The 21,950-nt window shown below is 38.9% G+C and overlaps 1 protein-coding gene and 12 non-coding genes across 13 annotated transcripts; 5 read left to right on the forward strand and 8 right to left on the reverse strand.

Annotated features, from left to right (window-relative positions):
• Positions 1–1,222: 1,222 nt before the first annotated feature.
• Trnac-gca (transfer RNA cysteine (anticodon GCA)) lies at positions 1,223–1,294 on the forward strand. The gene has a single exon. It is a non-coding gene; the product is annotated as a tRNA-Cys (tRNA).
• Positions 1,295–2,043: 749 nt separating this feature from the next.
• Trnag-gcc (transfer RNA glycine (anticodon GCC)) lies at positions 2,044–2,113 on the reverse strand. The gene has a single exon. It is a non-coding gene; the product is annotated as a tRNA-Gly (tRNA).
• Positions 2,114–5,812: 3,699 nt separating this feature from the next.
• On the forward strand, positions 5,813–5,884 carry Trnac-gca (transfer RNA cysteine (anticodon GCA)). Its single transcript has one exon. It is a non-coding gene; the product is annotated as a tRNA-Cys (tRNA).
• Positions 5,885–6,318: 434 nt separating this feature from the next.
• Positions 6,319–6,389, reverse strand: Trnag-gcc (transfer RNA glycine (anticodon GCC)). The gene has a single exon. It is a non-coding gene; the product is annotated as a tRNA-Gly (tRNA).
• Positions 6,390–7,633: 1,244 nt separating this feature from the next.
• Positions 7,634–7,705, forward strand: Trnac-gca (transfer RNA cysteine (anticodon GCA)). Its single transcript has one exon. It is a non-coding gene; the product is annotated as a tRNA-Cys (tRNA).
• A 435-nt stretch (positions 7,706–8,140) lies between these two features.
• Positions 8,141–8,211, reverse strand: Trnag-gcc (transfer RNA glycine (anticodon GCC)). The gene has a single exon. It is a non-coding gene; the product is annotated as a tRNA-Gly (tRNA).
• Positions 8,212–9,077: 866 nt separating this feature from the next.
• Trnac-gca (transfer RNA cysteine (anticodon GCA)) lies at positions 9,078–9,147 on the forward strand. Its single transcript has one exon. It is a non-coding gene; the product is annotated as a tRNA-Cys (tRNA).
• Positions 9,148–9,525: 378 nt separating this feature from the next.
• On the reverse strand, positions 9,526–9,596 carry Trnag-gcc (transfer RNA glycine (anticodon GCC)). Its single transcript has one exon. It is a non-coding gene; the product is annotated as a tRNA-Gly (tRNA).
• A 345-nt stretch (positions 9,597–9,941) lies between these two features.
• Positions 9,942–10,012, reverse strand: Trnag-gcc (transfer RNA glycine (anticodon GCC)). Its single transcript has one exon. It is a non-coding gene; the product is annotated as a tRNA-Gly (tRNA).
• Positions 10,013–11,305: 1,293 nt separating this feature from the next.
• Trnag-gcc (transfer RNA glycine (anticodon GCC)) lies at positions 11,306–11,376 on the reverse strand. Its single transcript has one exon. It is a non-coding gene; the product is annotated as a tRNA-Gly (tRNA).
• Positions 11,377–13,866: 2,490 nt separating this feature from the next.
• Trnag-gcc (transfer RNA glycine (anticodon GCC)) lies at positions 13,867–13,937 on the reverse strand. The gene has a single exon. It is a non-coding gene; the product is annotated as a tRNA-Gly (tRNA).
• Positions 13,938–14,407: 470 nt separating this feature from the next.
• Trnag-gcc (transfer RNA glycine (anticodon GCC)) lies at positions 14,408–14,478 on the reverse strand. The gene has a single exon. It is a non-coding gene; the product is annotated as a tRNA-Gly (tRNA).
• Positions 14,479–18,170: 3,692 nt separating this feature from the next.
• Positions 18,171–19,663, forward strand: LOC149100996 (adenosine receptor A3-like). The gene has a single exon (XM_089276192.1). It carries the CDS (start codon positions 18,384–18,386, stop codon positions 19,311–19,313), a length of 930 nt encoding a protein of 309 aa, XP_089132318.1. The 5' UTR covers positions 18,171–18,383; the 3' UTR covers positions 19,314–19,663.
• The last annotated feature ends 2,287 nt before the right edge of the window (positions 19,664–21,950 follow it).

Genomic DNA, 21,950 nt, shown 5'->3' on the forward strand with positions numbered 1-21,950 from the left:
CCTAATTCACATTGCTGCATAGATTTAAGAATTTTTGAGTGAAGAAAATATCTTAGTTTTGGTAAAATGGTGGACATTTCTCTTTCCCTGGTTATACTTTTGAGCAAAATCAGCCACTATTTTGCTGGCTTCTTGGCCGAGTTTCAGTGCCAAGGCGTCAACTATGTAAACGGGCACACTGGTTTGATTTGTTTTTAGAGAAAGGCCTGGTAAACTCCTTGAAAAGCCATCTTAGGTCTTGCCGGGGAGTAAACGCAACCGGCTTGCCTTTGTTATGTCGCAAGCTTGAAGTAGAAAATTATTTGGAATATTTCTATTACTCTTTTCTCTTACACAATATAGCTTATTGCACAGAATTTCTAACAGTAAGAGCTATTTGCCTATTTCTTTTCTCCACTTACGTTTTTCTCCTCTCGTCACAGTTATATACTACACTACAATGTCATGCAGTTTACAGCCCATCAAGCGTCACAGCGTAATTTCTTTTAATCCTGGCTCACCATCAACGATGTCTAACTTCTATGTTGTCAAAAGGTTTTCAAAAAAGTAGACACTGCCAGTCACTGAGCTACAGAGAGAACATGGTAAACAAGGTCATTAATTAGGGTCACATTGAATTCTCAGCCTTCCCAGTAATTATCTCGCAACATGGAATAATATCAGGAGAGAAAACTATGAAAGTAATACCTGACTAGAACCCTACTTAGAAAACTGTCTGACTCTGTTCTTGCCATCAAATAACTTAAAGAGGCTAGATCACGCTATTTTAGGTAATTTTGTTTAATTTCGTTAATTATGAGCTCTAAACGTCAAATTGGCAGAGCAAAAGTCTTTCATTTGCAAAATCAAGCCCACATAACAACTAAGACTGATTTTCCAGCTGTCAGTAAATGACATTTTGATATAAACTGATGTAAATTTGAAAAAAGATGGGCCGACGTTTTTCAAATTTACCCAAATGCAATCCATTTTATCCTCTCCAGTATTGTCCATCCATGACCCTTCCTGGCTTTCCTGGGTTTTGTTTGAGATCTTCTATAGTTTTGAGCCGTTTTTGTGATATTTTACTTAATTCTATGACCATTTGAACAGTGCTGAAATTGCCTAAAATTGCGTGACCTAGCCCCTTTAACAGTTTTCATATAAAGTTGTGCTAGGTCGACAAGTTTTACCAAACTCTCACGGGTCAAGAACAAAAACTTCATTGTCATGTTGTATGCAAGGGGGCATAGCTCAGTGGTAGAGCATTCGACTGCAGATCGAGAGGTCACCGGTTCAACCCCGGTTGCCCCCTTAAATTGGGTTTTGGTTTATTTTTCCCCCGGCTTTTTCCTAATTAGAAAAGTGGTTTACGGCCACTGTGTTTGGTAAACCATGGTGTTGTATTTTGCTCAATAAAAAGGATGTGCTCTTTTATCTCACTTAAGCTTCAATGAACTGGAAAACCATTTTCAATTTCATGAATCGGAGTCGGTAATAACCAAACACTTAAGCCAAGCTACAATCAACGCCTTAATGAGCAAAATTTTACAAGGTGTGAGGCTGATCAAGCGTTCTTTTCAATACAAGTGTGACCAAATATTTCGGTTGTGGAAACTAACTTTCACCAGTGTTTGAGAAATCTTAGTCCTGATGGAATGAAATGGTTTCATCATAGAGGAATTAAACAATTAGATTATGAGCTCGAGATTTCTATCGCGTGATAGTTGACGAGGGCGCAGCCCGAATAAACCATCTGCCGACGCATAGAAATCAAGAGCGAGTAATCTAATTGTTTCAGTATAAATCTACTAGACGTTCAAGACTGTCTAAATCCTCTTCACAGATACCTCGAGAACACAAAGAAGCGGCAGTCATTTTGTTAACAAGGGCACACTGCTACGCTACTCACTATCTATCACAGAATAGATAGTGAGTAACGTAGCCAATCAGAGAACGGCATTCGTGATAGCACGCTAGTAGATTTATACTAAAATGTGATAGACCACAGTTTTTTATCGTGTTATTGATAAACGAGAATAAAATAGAGGCATAAAGAAAATTTGCACTGGCCGGGAATCAAACCCGGCCTCCCGCGTGGCAGGCGAGAATTCTACCACTGAACCACCAGTGCTTGTCTGAACACAATTTCTTGTGATAAGAGGACTGTTGGTTTGGTAACAAACTGAAAACTACTAATACGTAGATAGGAAAAGACCTCTCTGAAGTTAATCCCTGGCCAAACGGACTCGCAAGTGGTCGAAAGTAGCCGCACTTGCAAAGAGACTTGCGTAGGGTGGCCAAACGTACTCGCAAGTTTCCTCGCAAGCATACGCAAGTCGCAAAAATCCCATTCCAAGGCAGACATGTCCTGTATCTCATTGGCTAAAAGGTTGCTTTAACAGCGAATGAACGTCACTCAACTTGCGTTGATTTTGTTTTGGTGGTCAAACGGTGAAAAACTTGCGTCGACATGTGTGCAAATTTGATCTCGACCAAAGTGAGCGCAAGTCATGATCAACGCAAGTCAACGCAAGCGCACGCAAGCCCACGCCAAGTAGACGCAAGTTGAAAATTTCGGTCCACTTGCGAGTCCGTTTGGCTAGGACTTTAGAACAATTATAGCAGTTAAGTTGTTTTGAGCGTCGAAGTAATTCACATTTGCACTGTTTTTGGTTGAGTTACTACGCTAAGTGATTGGCTTAAAGAATTCGCGCTACTTTGTCATCCAATTTTTTTGGCAAACTAATTCAGTACCTTATTTAACTTGTTGACGTTGTGTTTTGCTTAATAAAAGTAATTTGCTGAACTTTTTCACCTTCATGAACTTGAGTAGGCAAGAACCAAACACTTAAGGTGGCTCACTACAGTTTGATAGATTATAACAGCCCAACTTCTAACTCTTTTCAAGAATGTTCCAAGATGTTTTTCCTTTCTCTATTTACTGTTTACTTAAGTCTTTTACCATCCTAAGTGAAACTTGAACAATTAAACGTCAACAAATGGCAAAAATTAACGACCGAGTACCTAAGGAGAGACTGGGAACTAGTAGATTAAATCACTTTTTTCTCAAAATCTACCCGTATGACCCCACCTCAAAATTTCAGGAATTAGCAATTAGCTCTGGTTTATCATTCATGCAAAGTAAAATAAAAATCTGAAAGACAGATTTTTCGCAAACTAAGAAAATGTGAAATCAAAAATAGCTCAAAATCGGTCTTACAGATTTTTTAAAAATTTTGGCTGTAAACGTGATTCACCCCTATAAATCAACTGTGAAAATTTCATCATGGGTTGTATGGTAGGTTTTCGAGCAATTCTCGATCAAAGACTGGCTTTTACAACTTTGGACGAGAATTGAATTGCCCACGCCCTTTATTTAAGCGCGCGCTCATGTGACGCCATGTATCGCGTGCGAGAAAGTAAGAGCAAATTAGAGCTCTTTTACTGGTTGTTTATCGAGCTTTTTTGTAATATTTTTTTGGCCTTAGCCTTAAACACATGTTTGAAAGGAGTTTGAAACTATTGCTACGCATACCGAAGTGATTTAACGCCTTTCAAGTGCTGAAGTAATTTTCGTTTCTTCTTAGGGTTGCTTGCGTCATTTTTGCACGCGCGATTGATACTGGCCATGATGTCTGGCAGGCAATCATAGCGCGCGTTAGTGAGTCTCGGAATAACTGTAGTAAGCCACAGGTCAATCCCCAGTATTGCACTACGCATCCCTATTGCGCATAATTTTACGTGTTTAAAAAATGGCGGCTTTCTCTTTACGGCTGAACCTCGCCATAGAGATAAATCGTCATTTTCTCGCAAAAGAGTTTGGTGACCTATTAATTTTTTTCTTTTGTTTTGAAATGAGTAATAAATTTCTCTGTCTAATATAAATATGGACCAATTCTCAGGGTAGAACAAGAAACAATCGTCGGAAACGTGAATTTAGCAAGCAATCGTGACTACAATAATGGTGCTATTATAAGGATTTATAGATCGTTTTCAGTGTCACGCAATAAAAAAAATAATAAATCGAAAACCATCCCGTGGAAAAAGCTATGAAATTATGATGTTATAGGAAATAACTAAATAAGCCACTTGTCCAAGTTTTAGGCCTGTGCGTGTCCCCAAACTTCAGATATTCGTCGAAATGTTTTGCAGATATTTACAGAGCCCATGCAGTATGAAAACGCCATGTTGGTAAACCTCCGTGGTACACCAATATGGCGGCCGTAAAATAGTGTAAACATCTGGAACTTACTTTGGCTATCTAGGCGACTGATTATCTGTACTGATCAAACAAGCATTTACATAAGCACTTTTCTTAATGCTCTAACTTCTAAAAAGGCTCAAAACCATGGGATAAGTATGTATTTTTCGACAAACTCGATCATAGCCTTGTGTCACGTACCTCCATAACCCTGAAATTCAAAATGCTCTGGATTCCAAACGAAGCACGCTATTGAGCTGTAAAATTGTATACAGATATAAATATACCGCCTCTTGTGCCTGATGAGGATAAAAACTTTGGTGGCTCTTTAGTTTTGGATTTTAGAAAGTCATGACGTCACGTGAAAACGATCTATTGGGTATAAACAAGGTGCTGTTGCTCCTAAACGAACGTGGGGACCCCTCATTTTTATTTCAAAATTTAAGTTCCTACAATATAACCAATCAATAGGCAAATTTGCGCAAAAATCTCAGTGCGGGTTCTATTTCAGTGGAATGACCCTAAAGGGACACAATCAGCTGGTGCACAAGCGCATTAGATGCCATTTCATAGCTAATTTGCATATCACAGAGACGAGAGCCATACAGTTTTTAACCAAATATGATAAAAATAATATCATAGGATGAGTAAAAGTACACTCAAAAACAGATTTTTCAGTAAACGATTGAAAGTCAAGCAAAACACTGCGAAGATTGAACCAGATTTCTAGATGTACTTTGATTTCAGGTTGAGGTGAACGTTTTTCAAAGCGACAAAACTAGTGTCCAGGTCATGGCGGTCCCGCAGCTGACTGTGTCCCTTTAAGCCAAGCCATGACTAACTATGGCCAAGCACAATCGAAGCCAGTTAAGATGCGAGGCTGATCAAGCAGCTGGGAATGTCTTTCCAATACTGATATGAACCAGAATTTCGGTTTGTGGGAACCAACTTTCATCAGGGGCTGAGAAAGCCTGGTCAAGATTGAAATGCGACAGACGATACGCTGTTTATGGTAAACAAAAATAAAATAGAGTGTAAAGAAACTTTGCACTGGAATCGAACCCGGGCCTCCCGCGTGGCAGGCGAAAATTCTACCACTGAACCACCAGTGCTTGTGTGAGTACAACCACTTGTGGCGAAGACTTTTATTTTGATAACAAACTTAAAACTGCAAATACGCAGATAGGAAAAGACCTATAAGTGAAACTGAACCCGCGTCACTTTGTCATCCAATCAGAATTAAAACCCAAACCAATCGTGACTCGCTCGCACACGTTTCCCGCCCTTTGCGTCAGCTACGTATGCATTTATAAAATACTTGAAATATTACGCGCGCTCTCATTGGTCGATAGATGTGTTTAGCAGAGAGCCGTGTGAACACGGTTGTGACGTTTAAGATTCGAGCGCAGGTTTGAGAAATATCTTATAAAAGCAATAAAGAACTTTTTCCGTGTTTACATGTAGCTTCATCTAAACACTTGGAAAGAAACGTACTCTATTACTTTTGTAAAATATTTCTAAAAAATACGCGCGAATGTTAGATATAAAATTGCTCTACGTCGACAAATTTTACCTGTAGTTAACTCTCACGGGCTTAGAGTAGGAACATCATTATCTAGTTGTATACAAGGGGGCATAGCTCAGTGGTAGAGCATTCGACTGCAGATCGAGAGGTCACCGGTTCAAACACGGTTGCCTCCTTTAGTTTGGTCTTATTTTGTCCTTGCTTTTGCCCAATTAGAAAAGTGGTTCCCGCCCAATGTGGTCGGCAAACTAATTCAGTACTTCGTTTAACTGGTTGACGTTGTGTTTTGCCTAATAAAAGCAATATGTTCTTTTATCACACTTAAGCTTCACTGAACTGGAAAACCATTTTCAACTTGTTGAACTTGAGTAGGCAAGAAACAAACACTTAGGCCAAGCACAATCAAAGCCCTAATGAACAAAATTTTACAAGATGTGAGGCTGATCAAGCAGCTGGGAATGTTTTCTTCTCAACATTTATGTGACCCAAAATTTCGGTTTGTGGAAACTAACTTTCATCAGGGACTGAGAAAGCTTAGTCAAGATTGAAATGCGATAGACCATAGGATGTTAATGGTAAACGAAAATAAAATAGTGGCATAAAGAAAATTTTCACTGGCCGGGAATCGAACCCGGGCCTCCCGCGTGGCAGGCGAGAATTCTACCACTGAACCACCAGTGCTTGTCTGAATACACTTACTAGTTACAAGAGTACAGTTGGATTGGTGACAAACGTAAAACTACTAAGACGTAGATATATGTAGGAAAAATCCTATCTGAAGTTACAGCAATTATAGCAGTTAAGTTGTTTTGAGTGGCGATGTAATTCACCTTTGCACTACTTTTGGTTGTGTTACTACGCTAAGTGATTGGCTTAAAGAATTCGCGCCACTTTCTCCTCAATTAGAAGTAAAACCAAAACAAATCGTGACTCGCTCGCACACGTTTACCGCGCTTTGCGTCAGCTACACGTGCATTTGTAAAATAACTGAGATATTACGCGCACTCTCATTGGTCGAAAGGTATACTTAGATGAGAGACTGTAAGCACGGTTGTGGCGTTTAAGATTCTCGCGTATTTTTGAGAAATACTTTATAAAAGCAATAGAGCACTTTCTCCGGGTTAACAAAGCCTCGTCTAAAACAAGGGAGACTGGGACGATTCTCTAAAGTAATACAAATCTTCGACTGCGTGTCGAGTTTGCATTTAACAAATTGAGTTTGGTTAACTTGCGTCTGTTCTGTTATTGATCACGAATTTCGTCATAACATTGTCAAAGTAGCTGTGGATCTACTTTGACAATGTTATGGCAAAATTCATGGTCAATAACAGAACAGACGCATTAAAAACTGACATCAATTTGTTTTTTTACGATACCAAATTGTCAAACTGTCCGCTCTCGTTTGTTGACGCATCGCAAAAATTTTAAATTCATGCCTGTCCGCTTATTGACAATAAAAATTAGCCAATGAGCGCTCGAGAATTTCTGCAGTTATCGTGAAAAAACTGTCTCGAAACCTTCCTCGTGTTTAGATCAGGCTATGTAAGCACGGAAAAAGTGCTCTATTGCTTTTATGAAATATTTCTCTAAAAAACACACGAGTCTTAAAAGGCCCTAGTCAGCCACACCTTTGTTTTGTTTACATGCGAGAGTTTGGCTATTATATTTTATTCCGAGCATGTCGAAACGAAAGAAATCACTGTGAAACTACTAAAGATAATTGAACATACTTTCAGGAACACAGCTTACTATAAAACAATAAGAGTTCGCTTCACCATGCATTATCAATAATTTCGATGGTATCGAAAACGGCGGAGGCTGACTAGGGCCCTTTAAACATAAAATTTTTCTCTGGTCGACAAGTTTTACTTGTAGTTAACTCTCACGGGTTAAGAATAAAAACTTCACCGCCTTGTTGTATACAAGGGGGCATAGCTCAGTGGTAGAGCATTCGACTGCAGATCGAGAGGTCACCGGTTCAATCCCAGTTGTCCCCTTTAGCTTTCTTTCACTTTTCCGCTGCTTTTGTCTAATTTGAAAGGCGGTTCCCGTCCACTGTGGTTAGCAAACTAATTCATGATCTGTACCCTGTTTAACTTTTTGATTTTGTGTTTTGCTTAGTAAAATAATATGCTTTTCCAACACGCGTAGGGCTCCATGGACTGGAAAACCATTTTCAACTTTGAGTAGGCAACAACCAAACACTGAAGCCAAGCACAATCGAAGCCTCAGTGAACAAAATTTAAAGAGATGTGAGTCTGATCAAGCAGCTGGGAATGTTTTCTTTAGTCTCAATACCAGTGTGACCCAAAATTTCAGTTTGTGGAAACTAACTTTCATCAGCGACTGGGAAAGCTTAAACAAGATTGAAATGCGATATACCATAGGCTGTTAATGGTAAACTAAAATAAAATAGTGGCACAAAGAAAGTCTGCACTGGCCGGGAATCGAACCCGGGCCTACCGCGTGGCAGGCGGGAATTCTACCACTGAACCACCAGTGCTTGTCTAAATAGGCTCACTAGTTACAAGAGGACTCTTGGTTTGGTAACAAACTTAAAACTACTAATGGAGGTTTTGCACGGCAGCCATGTTGCATGGCAGGAACAATAGATTCTTTTTCGTATGGGAAAAAATGTTCTTTCTAACGCAGAACATTTTCATTGTTCCTGCCACGCAACATGGCTGCCGTGCAAAACCTCCCTACGTACATATATATATAGATAGGAAAAGACTAATCTGAAGTCACACCAATATTGGTGCTGTTAAATTGTTTTCACTTGTGTGTCGATGTAATTCACATTTGCAGTGTTTTTAGTTGCATTACTTTCTACTTGCTACGCTGAGCGATTGGCTTAAAAAACTCGCGCCACTTTTTCATCCAATCAGAATTAAAACCAAACCCAATCGTGACTCGCTCTAACACATTTCACGCGCTTTGCGTCAGCTACATGTGCATTTATAAAATAACTGAAATATTACGGGCGCTCTCATTGGTCGATAAGTGTCTTTAGATGACAGTGAGTAAGCACGGTTGTGACGTTTAAGATTCTCGCGTATTTTTGAGAATTATTTTATAAAAGCAATAAAGTACTTTTTCCGTGTTTACATAGCCTCATCTAAACACTCGGAAGGCTGGAAGAATTCTCGAATGTTTCAGGTTTGCATAACTGACTCGAATTCTCTCAACCTCCCTGGTGTTAAAATGAGGCTATGTAAACAAGGGAAAAGTGTTCTGTTGCTTTTATAAAGTAGTTCTGAAAATACGCGCGAATCTTAAACATAAAATTGCTCTCGGTTGACAAGTTTTACCTGTAGTTAACTCTCACCGGTTAAGAAGAGAAGCTCCATTATCTCGTTGTATGTAAGGGGGCATAGCTCAGTGGTAGAGCATTCGACTGCAGATCGAGAGGTCACCGGTTCAATCCCGCTTTTGCCCAATTAGAAAAGTGATTGGCCACGAAATTGATTCAGTACCTTTTTTAACCGGGGGATGTCGCATTGTGCTTAATAAAAAGAATACGTTCTTTTATCACTCTTAGACTTCACTGAACGAGGCAACCATTTTCCTTCTTGAACTTGACTGAGCAACAACCAAAGACTTCATCTAAGTACAATCGAAGCTTTAAGGAACAAAATGTTACAAGAAGCGAGGATGATCAAGCAGCTGGGAATGTTTTTCTCCAATACTTAAGTAACCCAAAATTTCGGTTTGTGGAAAATAACTTTTATCAGGGGCTGAGAAAGCTTAGTCAAGATGGAGATGTGATAGACCATATGTTGATAAACGAAAATAAAATAGTGGCATAAAGAAAAATTGCACTGGCCGGGAATCGAACCCGGGCCTCCCGCGTGGCAGGCGAGAATTCTACCACTGAACCACCAGTGCGAGATACCCTACAAAGCGAGAATGCAGGCGAAAGCTTTCGCCACCGATAGATTTTTACAGGGGCTTAATAAAAAGAATCTGCTCTTTTATCACACTTAGGCTTCATTGAACTGGAAAAGTATTCTCAACTTCATGAACTTGAGTAGGCAAGAACCAAAAACTATCGGAGCCTTAATGAGCAAAATTTTACAAGATGTGAGGCTGATCAGGCAGCTGGAAATGGTTTCTTTCGTTTGTGGAAACCAACTTTCATTAGAGTCTGAGAAAGCCTAGCCAAGAGTGAAATACGATAGACCATAGGCTGTTAATGGTAAACGAAAATAACATTGTGGCATAAAGAAAATCTGCACTGGCCGGGAATCGAACCCGGGCCTCCCGCGTGGCAGGCGAGAATTCTACCACTGAATCACCAGTGCTTCTCTGGGAACATTTATCTGAGACAAGAGAACTCATGGTTGTTAACAAACTTAAACCCACTAAACGTAGATAGGAAAAGACTCATCTGAAGTTCCAGCAATTAGAGCAGTTTTAAAGTTGTTTTCACTTGACGGTCGAAGTAATTCACATTTGCATGAAAACCAATCGTGACTCGCTAGTTACAAGAGCACTGTTGTTTTGGTAACGAACGTAAAACTACTAATACGTAGATATATATAAGAAAAGACTAATCAGCAATTAGAGCAGTTAAGTTGTTTTGAATGTCGATGTAATTCATATTTGCTGTGCTTTTGGTTGCATTAATATCCACTTGCTACGCTAAGCGATTGGCTTAAAGAACTCGCGCCACTTTTTCATCCAGTCAGGATTAAAATCAAAACCAATCGTGACTCGCTCTAACACGTTTCCCGCGCTTTGTGTCAGCTATATATGCATTTATAAAATAGCCGAAATACTACGCGCGATCTCATTGGTCGATAGGTGTGTTTAGATGAGAATATGTAAACACGGTTGTGACCTTTAAGATATATATTTAAGCAATAGACCACAGGTTTTTATGGTTTATAGGCTGATAAACCACGCGGGATGCTGGAAGAACACGAGAAGAATTCATAAATCACGAGCAGCAGGCGAGTGATTTCCGAATTCTTCGAGAGTTTATATGATTTATGATTATATGATTTATACGATTTATTTATGATTTACGAATTCTTCGAGAGTTTATATAATAATTCAGAAGACAAGCGAAATTTCCATGAGTCTACTGGCACAATGAACCATAGCTGATTGACCAATCAGAGCGGGCGCATTCATTTGATTATTACATAAATCTTATTAGATGTTTTGGTGTGTGGTAGCTCTATATATTTCTACGAGTTGTGCTGTATTTTGACGAGCCCGTAGGACGAGTCAAGATGCAAACAACGAGTACAAATATAAAGCGATACTACACACCAAAACATCTAATAAGAGATTTATAAAAACAAAAGAGCACTTTTTCAATGCTTACATAACCTCATCTAAACGAGAAGAATTCTCGAAAGTTATGCCTTTCGAGTTTGCATAACTGTCTCGAATTCTCTCAGCCTCCCTGGTGTTTAGATGAGGCTATAAACTTGGAAAAAGTGCTCTATCGCTTTTGTTAGATATTTCTGAAAAATACGCCCGAATCATACATGTAAAATTATTGCTCTACGTCTACAAGATTGAAATGCTATATACCATAGGCTGTTAACGGCAAACGAAAATAAACTAGTGGGATAAAGAAAGTCTGCACTGGCCGGGAATCGAACCCGGGCCTCCCGCGTGGCAGGCGAGAATTCTACCACTGAACCACCAGTGCTTGTCTGAACAGGCTCACTAGTTATAAGAGGACTCTTAGTTTGGTAACAAACTTAAAACTATTAATAGAGGTTTTGCACGGCAGCCATATTGCATGGCAGGAACAATACATTCTTTTTCGTATGGGACAAAATGTTCTTTCCAATGCAGTACATTTTCATTGTTCCTGCCATGCAACATGGCTGCCGTGCAAAACTTCTATACGTAGATAGGAAGAGACTAATCTGAAGTCACACCAATATTGGTGCTGTTAAATTGTTTTCACTTGTGTGTTGATGTAATTCACATTTGCAGTGTTTTTGGTTGCGTTACTATCTACTTGCTACGCTGAGCGATTGGCTTAAAAAACTCGCGCCATCCAATCAGAATTAAAACCAAAACCAATCGTGACTCGCTCTAACACGTTTCAAACGCTTTGCGTCAGCTACATGTGCATTTATAAAATAACTGAGATATTACGGGCGCTCTCATTGGTCGATAGGTGTGTTTAGATGACAGTGAGTAAGTACGGTTGTAGCACTAGTCGGGAATCGAACCCGGGCCTCCCGCGTGGCAGGCGAGAATTCTACCACTGGCCACCAGTGCTACATACTCTACAAAGCGGGAATGGAGGCGAAAGCTTTCGCCACCAATAGATTTTACAGGGGTCAGGAGCCATCCTGAAAGGGGCTTAATGAAAAGAATCTGCTCTTTTATCACACTTAGGCTTCATTGAACAAGGAAACTTTTTTTCCAGGGGCGTAGCGTCCGAATCCGCACGTACGCCCGTGCGTACAACTGAAATCTGGAAAAAATATTTTTCTTATTCCCTGCAAGTTTTTTTAAAGTTGCCATAAAGTCCAACCGATTTTTAACTTTCAAATTGTTGTCTGTGTGTGTAAGGCTCACCGGTATCTTTTCACAAAACCCATAAACGTCAAGAAACGTAATAGTAGAGTGAAGACAAAAGCAAAAAATTCTACCCTCCACGGCCCTCACACCTGTAAACGTTGTAAGCCCTATGTTTAGACCATTGTTTTACTCCCTATTTTTGTTGTGGCTTACCGAAAACTCCGGCTAGGGATGGGTAAAATTAACAACTAACTATGCATTTTCCTTCGCGTTTATTTATTGAAATGTCCTCCGAAATTGTAGGAAATGGCATTTCCGAGACCTTAGATTTCAAATTTTTTGAGGGAGCCCCCTAGTTACGTTTGAAGCACCATTCTTGTGCGTATACCTTCACAATCTCACGGTACGCCCCTGTTTTCAACTCCATGAACTTGAATAGGCAAGAACCAAACACTATCGAAGCCTTAATGAACAAAACTTTACAAGATGTGAGGCTGATCAAGCAGCTGGAAATGATTTCTTTCGTTTTGTGGAAACCGACTTTCATCAGAGCCTGAGAATGCCTAGTCAAGAGTGAAATGCGATAGACCATAGGCTGTTAATGGTAAACGAAAACAAAATAGTGGCATAAAGAAAAATTGCATTGGCCGGTAATCGAACCCGGGCCTCCCGCGTGGCAGGCAAGAATTCTACCACTGAATCACCAGTGCTTGGCTGTTAACACTCTCTCTTAACAAGGGAAATCATGCTTGTTAACAATTTGAAACCTACTAAAAGTAAAAAGGAAAAGACTCATCTGAATTGACAGCAATTAGAGCAGTTTGAAAGTTGTTTTCACTTGACGGTCGAAGTAATTCATTTTTGCATCCAATCGTGACTCGCTCGCACAAGCTTCCCGTCGGCTACATATGTATTTATAAATTAACTGAAATATTACACGCGCTCTCATTGGTTGATAGGTGTGTTTGAATGAGAGTTTGTAAGCAATGTTTTGACGTTTTGGATTAATATTCGCCCGTCTTTTTGAAAAAAAGCTTTAGTGCTTTTATGAAATATTTTTCTTTCTTGAAATTGTTCTCGGTCGACAAGTTTTACCTGCAGTTAACTCTCACGGGTTAAGAAAAGAAATGTTATTCCTTTGTTGTATACAAGGGGGCATAGCGCAGTGGTAGAACATTCGGCTGCCGATCAAGAGGTCACCGTTCCAACCCGGTTCCCCCCTTTTATTTTATTTTATTGTATTCTTGGTTTTTACCCAATTAGAAAAATGGTTTCCGTCCACTGTGTTCGACAAACTATTTGCGTCCTTTTCAAATGCGTAACGTTGTGTTTTGCTTTAAAAAAATACGCTTTCTATCATGCTTAGTCTTCACTGAACAGGAAAACCATTTTCAACTTCATGAACTCGAGCAAGCAGCATCCAAAAACTTATAAAGCCAAGCAAAATCGAAGCCGGACTGATGAACCAAATTTGAAACGAAGCGAGGCTTATCATGCAACTGGGAATGTTTTCTTTCCAATATTAATATGATCCACACTTTGGGTTTGTGAAAACCAACTTTCAACAGGGACTGGGAAATCTTAGCCAAGATGGAATGAAATGGATAATACCGATAGACGATAGGCTGTTAGAGGTAAAAATAGTGGCATGAAAAAGTTTTGCACTGGCCGGGAATCGAACCCGGGCCTCCCGCGTGGCAGGCGAGAATTCTACCACTGAACTATCAGTGCTACATATTGAATACAACGGGAACGCAGGCCAATGTTTTCCCCACTCATAGATTTTAGAACAGCGGTTTGAATTTCCAAGAGCACTGTGGAAGTTTCTTGAGATCTTTACGATGTATTTCACAAAAAATTAACAGATGCAAGGATTTAATGTGTGTGAGTCATAAACCTGAAAATATAAACATGTAAGAGAACCACGCAACAAGCTGTCAATATGTGTTAAGCAAAACAAGAATACTGTGGGGCGCCAGCATATAGCAAAACCCTGCCGCAATGGCAATTTCCATTACTAAGCACATATATAATTTCGATCGTTTTTCACACGTTCTTATCTAACACTACTCGATAGCTTACATGGAATCTTCTGTGACTTGAGTTTTTAAAGGAAGTTAATGGTGTTATAGCAAGTAGGAAATGGATTTCATTCAGAGGTCCTAATACGTCCCCTGACCGCCCCGGTGAGGCAAAAAAGATGCACTAGCCGGGAATCGAACCCGGGCCTCCCGCGTGGCAGGCGAGAATTCTACCACTGAACCACCAGTGCTTGTCTGAACACAATCGCTTGTAACAAGCGGGCTGTTGGCTTGGTAACTATCAACTAACTGAAATCCCGAGCTCATAACCTAATTGTTCATTATTATTCAGTTATTGGGTATAGCTCAGTAGTGGAGCATTCGACTGCACATCGATAGGTCACCAGTTCGTTCTCGGTTGCCCCCTATTCTCGGTCAACAAGATGTACTTGTAGATAACTCTCACTGGTGAAGAAAAGTTAATCACCCGTTCTTATCTAGCACCAACTCGATAGCTCACATGAAATCTCCTGTGACTTGAGCTTTTAAAGGATGATAGTGTAGTTATTATTATGCTTACCAAACAGCCAACGGGTGTAAAGAAATGTAATATATACTTCTAAAAAGTATTTGTTATCGGACAAGTATTTCGTTGTGCCTCTCCGAAAGTTATAACTTTATAAACTATCCATTTCCTCCAATGAAAAGCTCAAGTAACGTAATTTCTCAACCTTTCACTTGAGATAGGGGCTTCATTTTGGTCTTGGAAAGACCCTCCTAACTTTTATTATTCAGTTAGTAACACTTTGGTTAACACAGTTCCTCATGGCAGCTCAATTTCGCCATTGATCGACATGGATGACATCATACCATTTCTGAATTATGATTTCAGTCATACTCATAAATGTGGCAAACTGATTTTTCATCTCAGTTTCTTGCAAGTAGTAGGTACATGATGAGATTTTACAGTCGTCACAAAGCTAAAGATTCGTTTACATAGGCTAATTTTAAACAATGTTTCAAAGTCGATAACTTGGTCTCACTTCAGCCTAAAAGCCTCAAACTTGGTCAGAAAGCCAATCTAAAACATGATCTTTCGTGGTTGTGTCAGTTATCGATCGGTTAAAACTTGAAACTCCTCTTAGTTCTCTGCGCAACTCCAAATTGGCCGATATAGTACGTACTGCACACTAAGCTTTAAGTCTCTGAAACACCGACGGCAGGTCGCATTTACAACTAAGGCATTGTAAAGTTAACATGAGAAACAACAAAACTGTCTGATCGTGACCTTCACTGCTTGCCTTACTTCCTTCATCTTCCAGCAGTACAGAAATGCGTTAAGAGACGAGTTGAACAAAACAAGAGCTACAGCTGCTTCCAGAGAAAGGTCAAGTAACTGTGTGCGCCTTTCCGTGGAGGCGAATATTGTAGCTACGATAGCATATGGAAGATAACAAACCACTAATGTAATTTGTACCTATAATGCACTGGACAACGTTTTTTTGCACCGTTCTATGTTCAGCGAAATTCCATCTCCGTTCGTTTGTCCTTGGTGGACATTATCTTGAACTCGTGCTTTGTGGTTACGAAGCGTCAAGTAGATTTTCGTGTAACATAGAGTCGATGTTACTATACAGAATAACATCGCTATGGAAATTATATATATATATATATATATATATATATATATATATATATATATATATATATATATATATATATATTACAAGTTGATCACAGAAAATAACAAGGAAGGTAATTGCCAATTGCAGCCTAGAGGCTAAAGGAACCGCATGGTTTTTTGAGTTAGCTCTAATAGCTTTTTATTGCTAAAGTTCATCAAAAACCAGAGCGGCAAGGAAGAAAACTAAATGATAGCATTATTATTCAAATTTCGTAGAGTATTGTTCTGACACTAAATAATGTTTTACTTCTTTGGTAATGAGAAAAATCATGCTATAGATCTATTGCTTGATAGGAGAACATTTGTTTTCCAACGCAAACTTGGACAAGGTATTAAATGCTTGTTCTGTCGGACGGCATCTCATTGGAGACACTCTAACAGAGACGTTTATATATAAATATGGTTGTGATACTTTAACAGCAAGCTGTTCTCGCCATTAACTTTTCGTCATGAAAAGCGATATCAGCCTTCGAGTTCAGTTTAAAAAGCTTCTATTGACCTTGGTCAATAGAAGCTCACAAAACCTAGTCCACTAGTTGTCATGTAAATCGTGGTATATAACAGTTTGTTTTAAGTTATAATGATAGGTAATTATACAGATAAACTAAGTTGTGAGTGCAAATTACAAAAGATGACGTCAGTCATTTTTTCCTCTTGCCGTGATGTTTCTCAGCTATGAACGAGTGAGGAACAATCGTGATTTGCATTTAGAGAGAATTCAAAGCTGCTTTCTTCCTGTATAACGGGTGTTTGGCTCGGCGAAGAAAGTCATTTATAGATCCTGATCATAGAGAAAATGGGACCGAAAACCTCTGACCACAAAACAAAAAAAGGTAACAGTACATTTAAAATAGTCTCCTGACCATGAATTCTATACGTATTGATGAAAATAATGAGAAATTGCGTTTACGGGACGCAGGAAAAATCGCAATATTTTGTCAAGAGAGGAGTCGATATTTTAGCTGAAACGACCCACGAAAATCGCCGGCAGCTTTTACTTATCATCATCAGTTCTCAGACGAGTTTCTTTTGCTTAGGGTCGGGAAAGGTATACGAAATGCTGGATCTTCGTAAAAGATTTGTGTTCCCGCGCTTCGATCGCAAGATAAAATCGAATATTCGTACGCTGGGGCAATGACTTGGCAGACATGAATACAATCGCGCAAAGGGGCCCTATTCAATACGCAACTTTTAGGGCTGTAAGGTTGAGAATTGAGAAGACCAAACTTTGAGACGAAACTATCATGATATGTAAGTGAACTTTGATTAGCCATCTTGTGGTAGCGACTCTAATTGTTGTTTAAACATTTTAAGCTAAAACTTAGTCACCATGTATTCTAGTCTCCTTGCAGTTTTCGAGAAAAGTTGAAAGTATAAAATGTCTTGAGTTAGTAATATGTTAGAAAGAAGTGCTCAGTATAAGAATAAATTGTTCAACAATAAAAGTATATTTTAATTTCGTTTTCACGTCCAAGCATAATTCTGGAAACGACAATATCTGAATACAAAATTGTTGAGAAAAATCGTTTGTTCTATTATGAGTTCAATCAAAAAGTAAATTTTACAGTGAAACTGACAAATTGGCAAACTGTCAATTTTTTCTTACTCGATGGACTCAAACAAAGCCTTCGCTTTTAGACGGTGCCGTTATCCTAATAACACTTGGAATTTTAATATCTATTCAACGAACTAATTCATTAATTTACATGAGGTTTTAAGTTTTTGGTATGTCATTATCTGCGAACAAATGGTGAATATAATGTCGTATGCTGAGTAAATAATGTTCTATTTTACTTCCGCTAAAACGATTGCGCTCCTTTTGAAATCAGTGCGGAGTTGAGCTCGAGATAATAAACGTTTTTAAGAAAATCTTTTTATTTCTACCTCATGCTGTTCGTTGAAAAACACTCGAAATCACCTTGTATAAAAGAAACAAATATATACAAAAAAAAAAAACAATTACTACGCTAAAACCATTTGTCGTTTGTAATTCAGTAAATATATAACGCTGAATATTCACGTTCACCTGAGCAAATAATATTATCCTTTACTCTCGGGACAATGGCAAATATTATTTTAATATTAATTTCCCGAATCAAAATTTCAGCTTGAACAGGTAATTTTACTCTATAACAAGAATTAAGGACTTCGAACATTTTAAAATATATATATACATATTATTACTGTTATTATTTTTTGAAAAGCAGAATTGTTGCTATTATTAAACGAGGGTGTTGGGCTATTTCGGTCTTTTTTTTTTTAATGGACCTACAACTTATCTATCGTTGATTATATTCCTTAGGTGGCTGTGGAGTTCAGATGAAAGGAAATATTCTTTTCCACGGACGGCAAAATAGCGGAACGAGCCACTGGCAAAGGAAAATAATCATTCCACAACATCTTCCTTGCTATTCTGGACATTTTAACAGACCTATTTACTAGGGAGTAAAACAGAGAACTTATCGATAAATCATGGCCAATTTAACAAACGATGGAAACCAAACAACTTATCAAGAATCCTTTTGCTACAAATGGGCAGTAGATGAGATACAGCAAAAAACGTTTCTTTTAACATTAAATATTCTTATATCCGTGACTGCATTTCTGGGGAATGCTCTGATCATTGTTGCTCTTCCAAAGGTGTCGTCTATTCATCCGTCTTCAAAGCTGTTGTTAAGTTGCCTTGTTTGGTCTGATCTCAGTGTGGGCTTCATTTCAGAGCCTCTATACATTACATTCCTACTTTCTCCGGCCGATACATTACTATGTTTCTATTCTGATATCATTAATACTACCACAGCTGTAGTATTCTGCGGAGTATCGTTCCAAACTATAACTGCAATAAGTGTGGACAGACTTCTCGCTTTGTCGTTGGGTCTGAGATACAGACAGATTGTAACTATAAGGCGAGTGAGAGTCTTCGTAATCATGTCTTGGCTTTTGAGCAGTGCCGCCTCACTAACATATCTATTCAACGAACTAATTCATACCTTCATCACCTGTGTAGGACTGTTAATCTGTGTGGCAGTCTCCACCTTCTGTTACACGAAAATCTATCTCACGCTACACCATTATCATTCTCAAGTACAAGACAATATTCACCAAGAACCACCGAGTGAGGGAGAAACTCCAGTGAATATAGCACGATACGGAAAGACAGTATCCAGTGTACTATGGGTCCAGATGTCATTAGTGGCCTGTTATCTTCCATATAGTATAGTAACAATTTTAACTACTGTACTAAAAACGCATCCACCATCTCTTGCCCTCGTTTGGGAACTAACCTTCGCTCTCCTGATGTTCAATTCATCTCTTAATCCGATTCTTTATTGTTGGAAGATCGCTGGAGTGAGACAAGCAGTAATTGAGACAATCAGAATATGTTATCATTTATCAAGTTAGCAGTGCTGTGAACGCAAAACTACAAGAACTTGTTACTTGCAAAAGAATTGTTTTTATTGCTTTTTTGGTCTTTCAGCTTATGGCATAAAAAATAGAAATGGAAACTTATTATCACGAAACTGGGATATCATAGATGATTTATTTATAAACAACCTTGCTAAGATTAAGTTCTGTGCGGTTTCCATACTTGCGCTATTTGGAGACATTTTTCACTTAAATGTAGAGCTTTGGACGGAGACGTCCTCCCCGAGGGGAAATAACGTCGCGGCCAAAGGATAATAGCAACATATGTCACAGAAATTTGCTATTAAATCGAAAAGTTATTACTCGAGAGCTTCACCACATTAAAATTGATACCTTATCTAGTGTATGGCCTGTTCACCTAGCAAGTACTTAAGAGCAGCTTCGCCTAAATATCAACTAGACTTGGAAATAGCGAAAAAATCGAATTTCTTCAAACTCGCCCAGAATGAAGCCCTACGGGCACTAATTACAAAAATATCGTTTTAAGTTCGATAAATCAAAAATTATTTTTTTCCGCAATTTTTTCGTTTCGATGCCCCAAATCGGCCAAAATCCATCGAAAATGAGCGGCATATTCAGAGGCTCGTAAACTCAAAAGTAAAAATCTTCATTACAAACTGATTGCACGTCGTATTTGTACTTCCTTTTTTGTCTATTTAGAGCTAAATAGATCGTGATTTGATTAGAACTTAAATATTTGACGAATTTTCTAAATTAACGACCCAAGACAGCTTTACAAGAGGTCTTCATTTAGCCTATTTTCAAATGCTAAAAAGGCGTTCTGGTACACGGCTTTTCCCAAAACGACTAGTTTGGTGTGAAAGAGCATTCTTTCTTCTTCAAATTAGTGAAATAAAATTTTTGGGTAAATAAAATCGCGAGCGCTGAGATAGCGAACTAAATGCAGCATTTCTTCCTGAAAACGTTCCCTTTGACCCGAGCGTAACGAAACCGATTACTGCAAGAAAACCCGGAAGAAAAGCAAACGCTTCGTTATTTTGAAACAATTTCTAGTGATATCTCTCCGAAACCACGACTGCAAGAAACTACTTCCAGATATGAAATCTTACAGGGTCAAAAAAGGAGCTAAAGGGCGCATTTTGACACAATAACTTTGTTTGCTGAGAATTGAAGTCAATGACCGTTAACGAATTCCAGTGAAATTTGCAAACTTGAAGTATGTTAGCCGATACTTACCTGAATATTTATATTAATAGAAGAGTCGTCTTCTTGGATTAACCTTCAAAAGAAGCAGGATCCAGATTTGAAAACCTCTAAAAGAAGAAATGTTTAATGTTCCGTGACCTGCCCGCTGCTATAAATTAGCGCAAATTCCATGCACATGCCGACCGCATGTTTGTCGTAAAACCAACTGAACTCCACTGACAGTTTCCATGGGCAACCCCAAAATAAACAATCCCCAAAAATGTAAAGTGAAATTGGCTGTCTTCATGAACAGTTAGAAGCTAGAGTCAAGTTCCATTACCTTTAAAAAGAGCTTGAATTTATTTGTTTGCGTCGACTTTGTCAACTACTCTCACGTTCGAATGCCGCGAATCGGTCACGCCAAAACAGTGCAGACCGTGCAGACTGCAGAAAACACCGCGGTCAAACGTCGGGCACGCGCAAATTGGTACATTTTTTGACAGCCTCGCGCCAATTTCCCGCGCAAAAATTTAAAGGAAAACATGGGAAACGACCGGTGTCACGCAAAATTTAGGAAAAAAAAATTGAAAAGTCCATAGAAATCTGTAAAAGGAAAAGAAAGCAGGTAAAAGGAAAACTTAAGACTTTTCAGACACAAAGTTTATTAAGTTACCGGTATTCTGTTGATTTACCATTTTGTTTTGAGCTTTACCAAAAAAGTTGATAAGTCTTAAAACCCGTGTCATGCTACGAGCCGACGGCGTAGTATATTTTTATTTGTTTTTATTAATCACACGATGCGTGACGCCGGAAACGGACGACAAACGATGTGTAAAAGAAGGAAAAATGGGAGAAGAAAAAGACAATTGCAGTGATTCGGCTTCGCTCAGACGAGCTGGAAAAATTTTGGCAAGGACTGAGGGATTCCATCCGGATCCTTGATTTGTCTGAAGCACAGGAACGAGATGAATCGAAACGATAAACGATGTTCATGTCCATCGTCATGGGGGCATAGCTGGCCAAAATACCGATCCCAAACCGACTGTACCTGGTCTTTGACCAGGTGGGAAAATCTTTTCTAAACTACAAACCTGGAAAAAACTGGTGCACTAAATGCAAAGTCGAGGCGGACAAAAAATTCAAGGAGCACGGAAAATACATACCACGGAAAAGAAAGACCTTCAACAAGCAGAAGGTAGAACAATTTTTAACTCTCAAGTCATTTCTGTTAGCTCTCGTTGTACCGGCTAAAACATAAACAAATATATAAATAACGAGGAAAATGTCATTTATAGGATACCGATGACCCACGAAAAGAACAGTGTCATGAAAATATTTTGGCTGCCTTTTAGTTGCTCCATTGCTCGCACATGCGCAGACGTTTGACCGCTGTGTTGCTGCAGACACTTGTTTGGGCTTTTCATTGTGACTCCTTTTTTTGGGTCTAGTTACAAAATAGTGTTAAAT

This window comes from Orbicella faveolata, unplaced genomic scaffold (genome assembly GCF_042242905.1).
Source record: "Orbicella faveolata isolate gen_17 unplaced genomic scaffold, um_ofav_v1 contig_4, whole genome shotgun sequence".
NCBI classification, from domain to species: Eukaryota; Metazoa; Cnidaria; class Anthozoa; order Scleractinia; family Merulinidae; genus Orbicella; species Orbicella faveolata.

What these genes read in the sequence shown, in the direction of transcription:
- LOC149100996 (XM_089276192.1), top strand. Translation starts at nt 18,384, where the DNA reads ATGGCCAATTTAACAAACGATGGAAACCAAACAACTTATCAAGAATCC.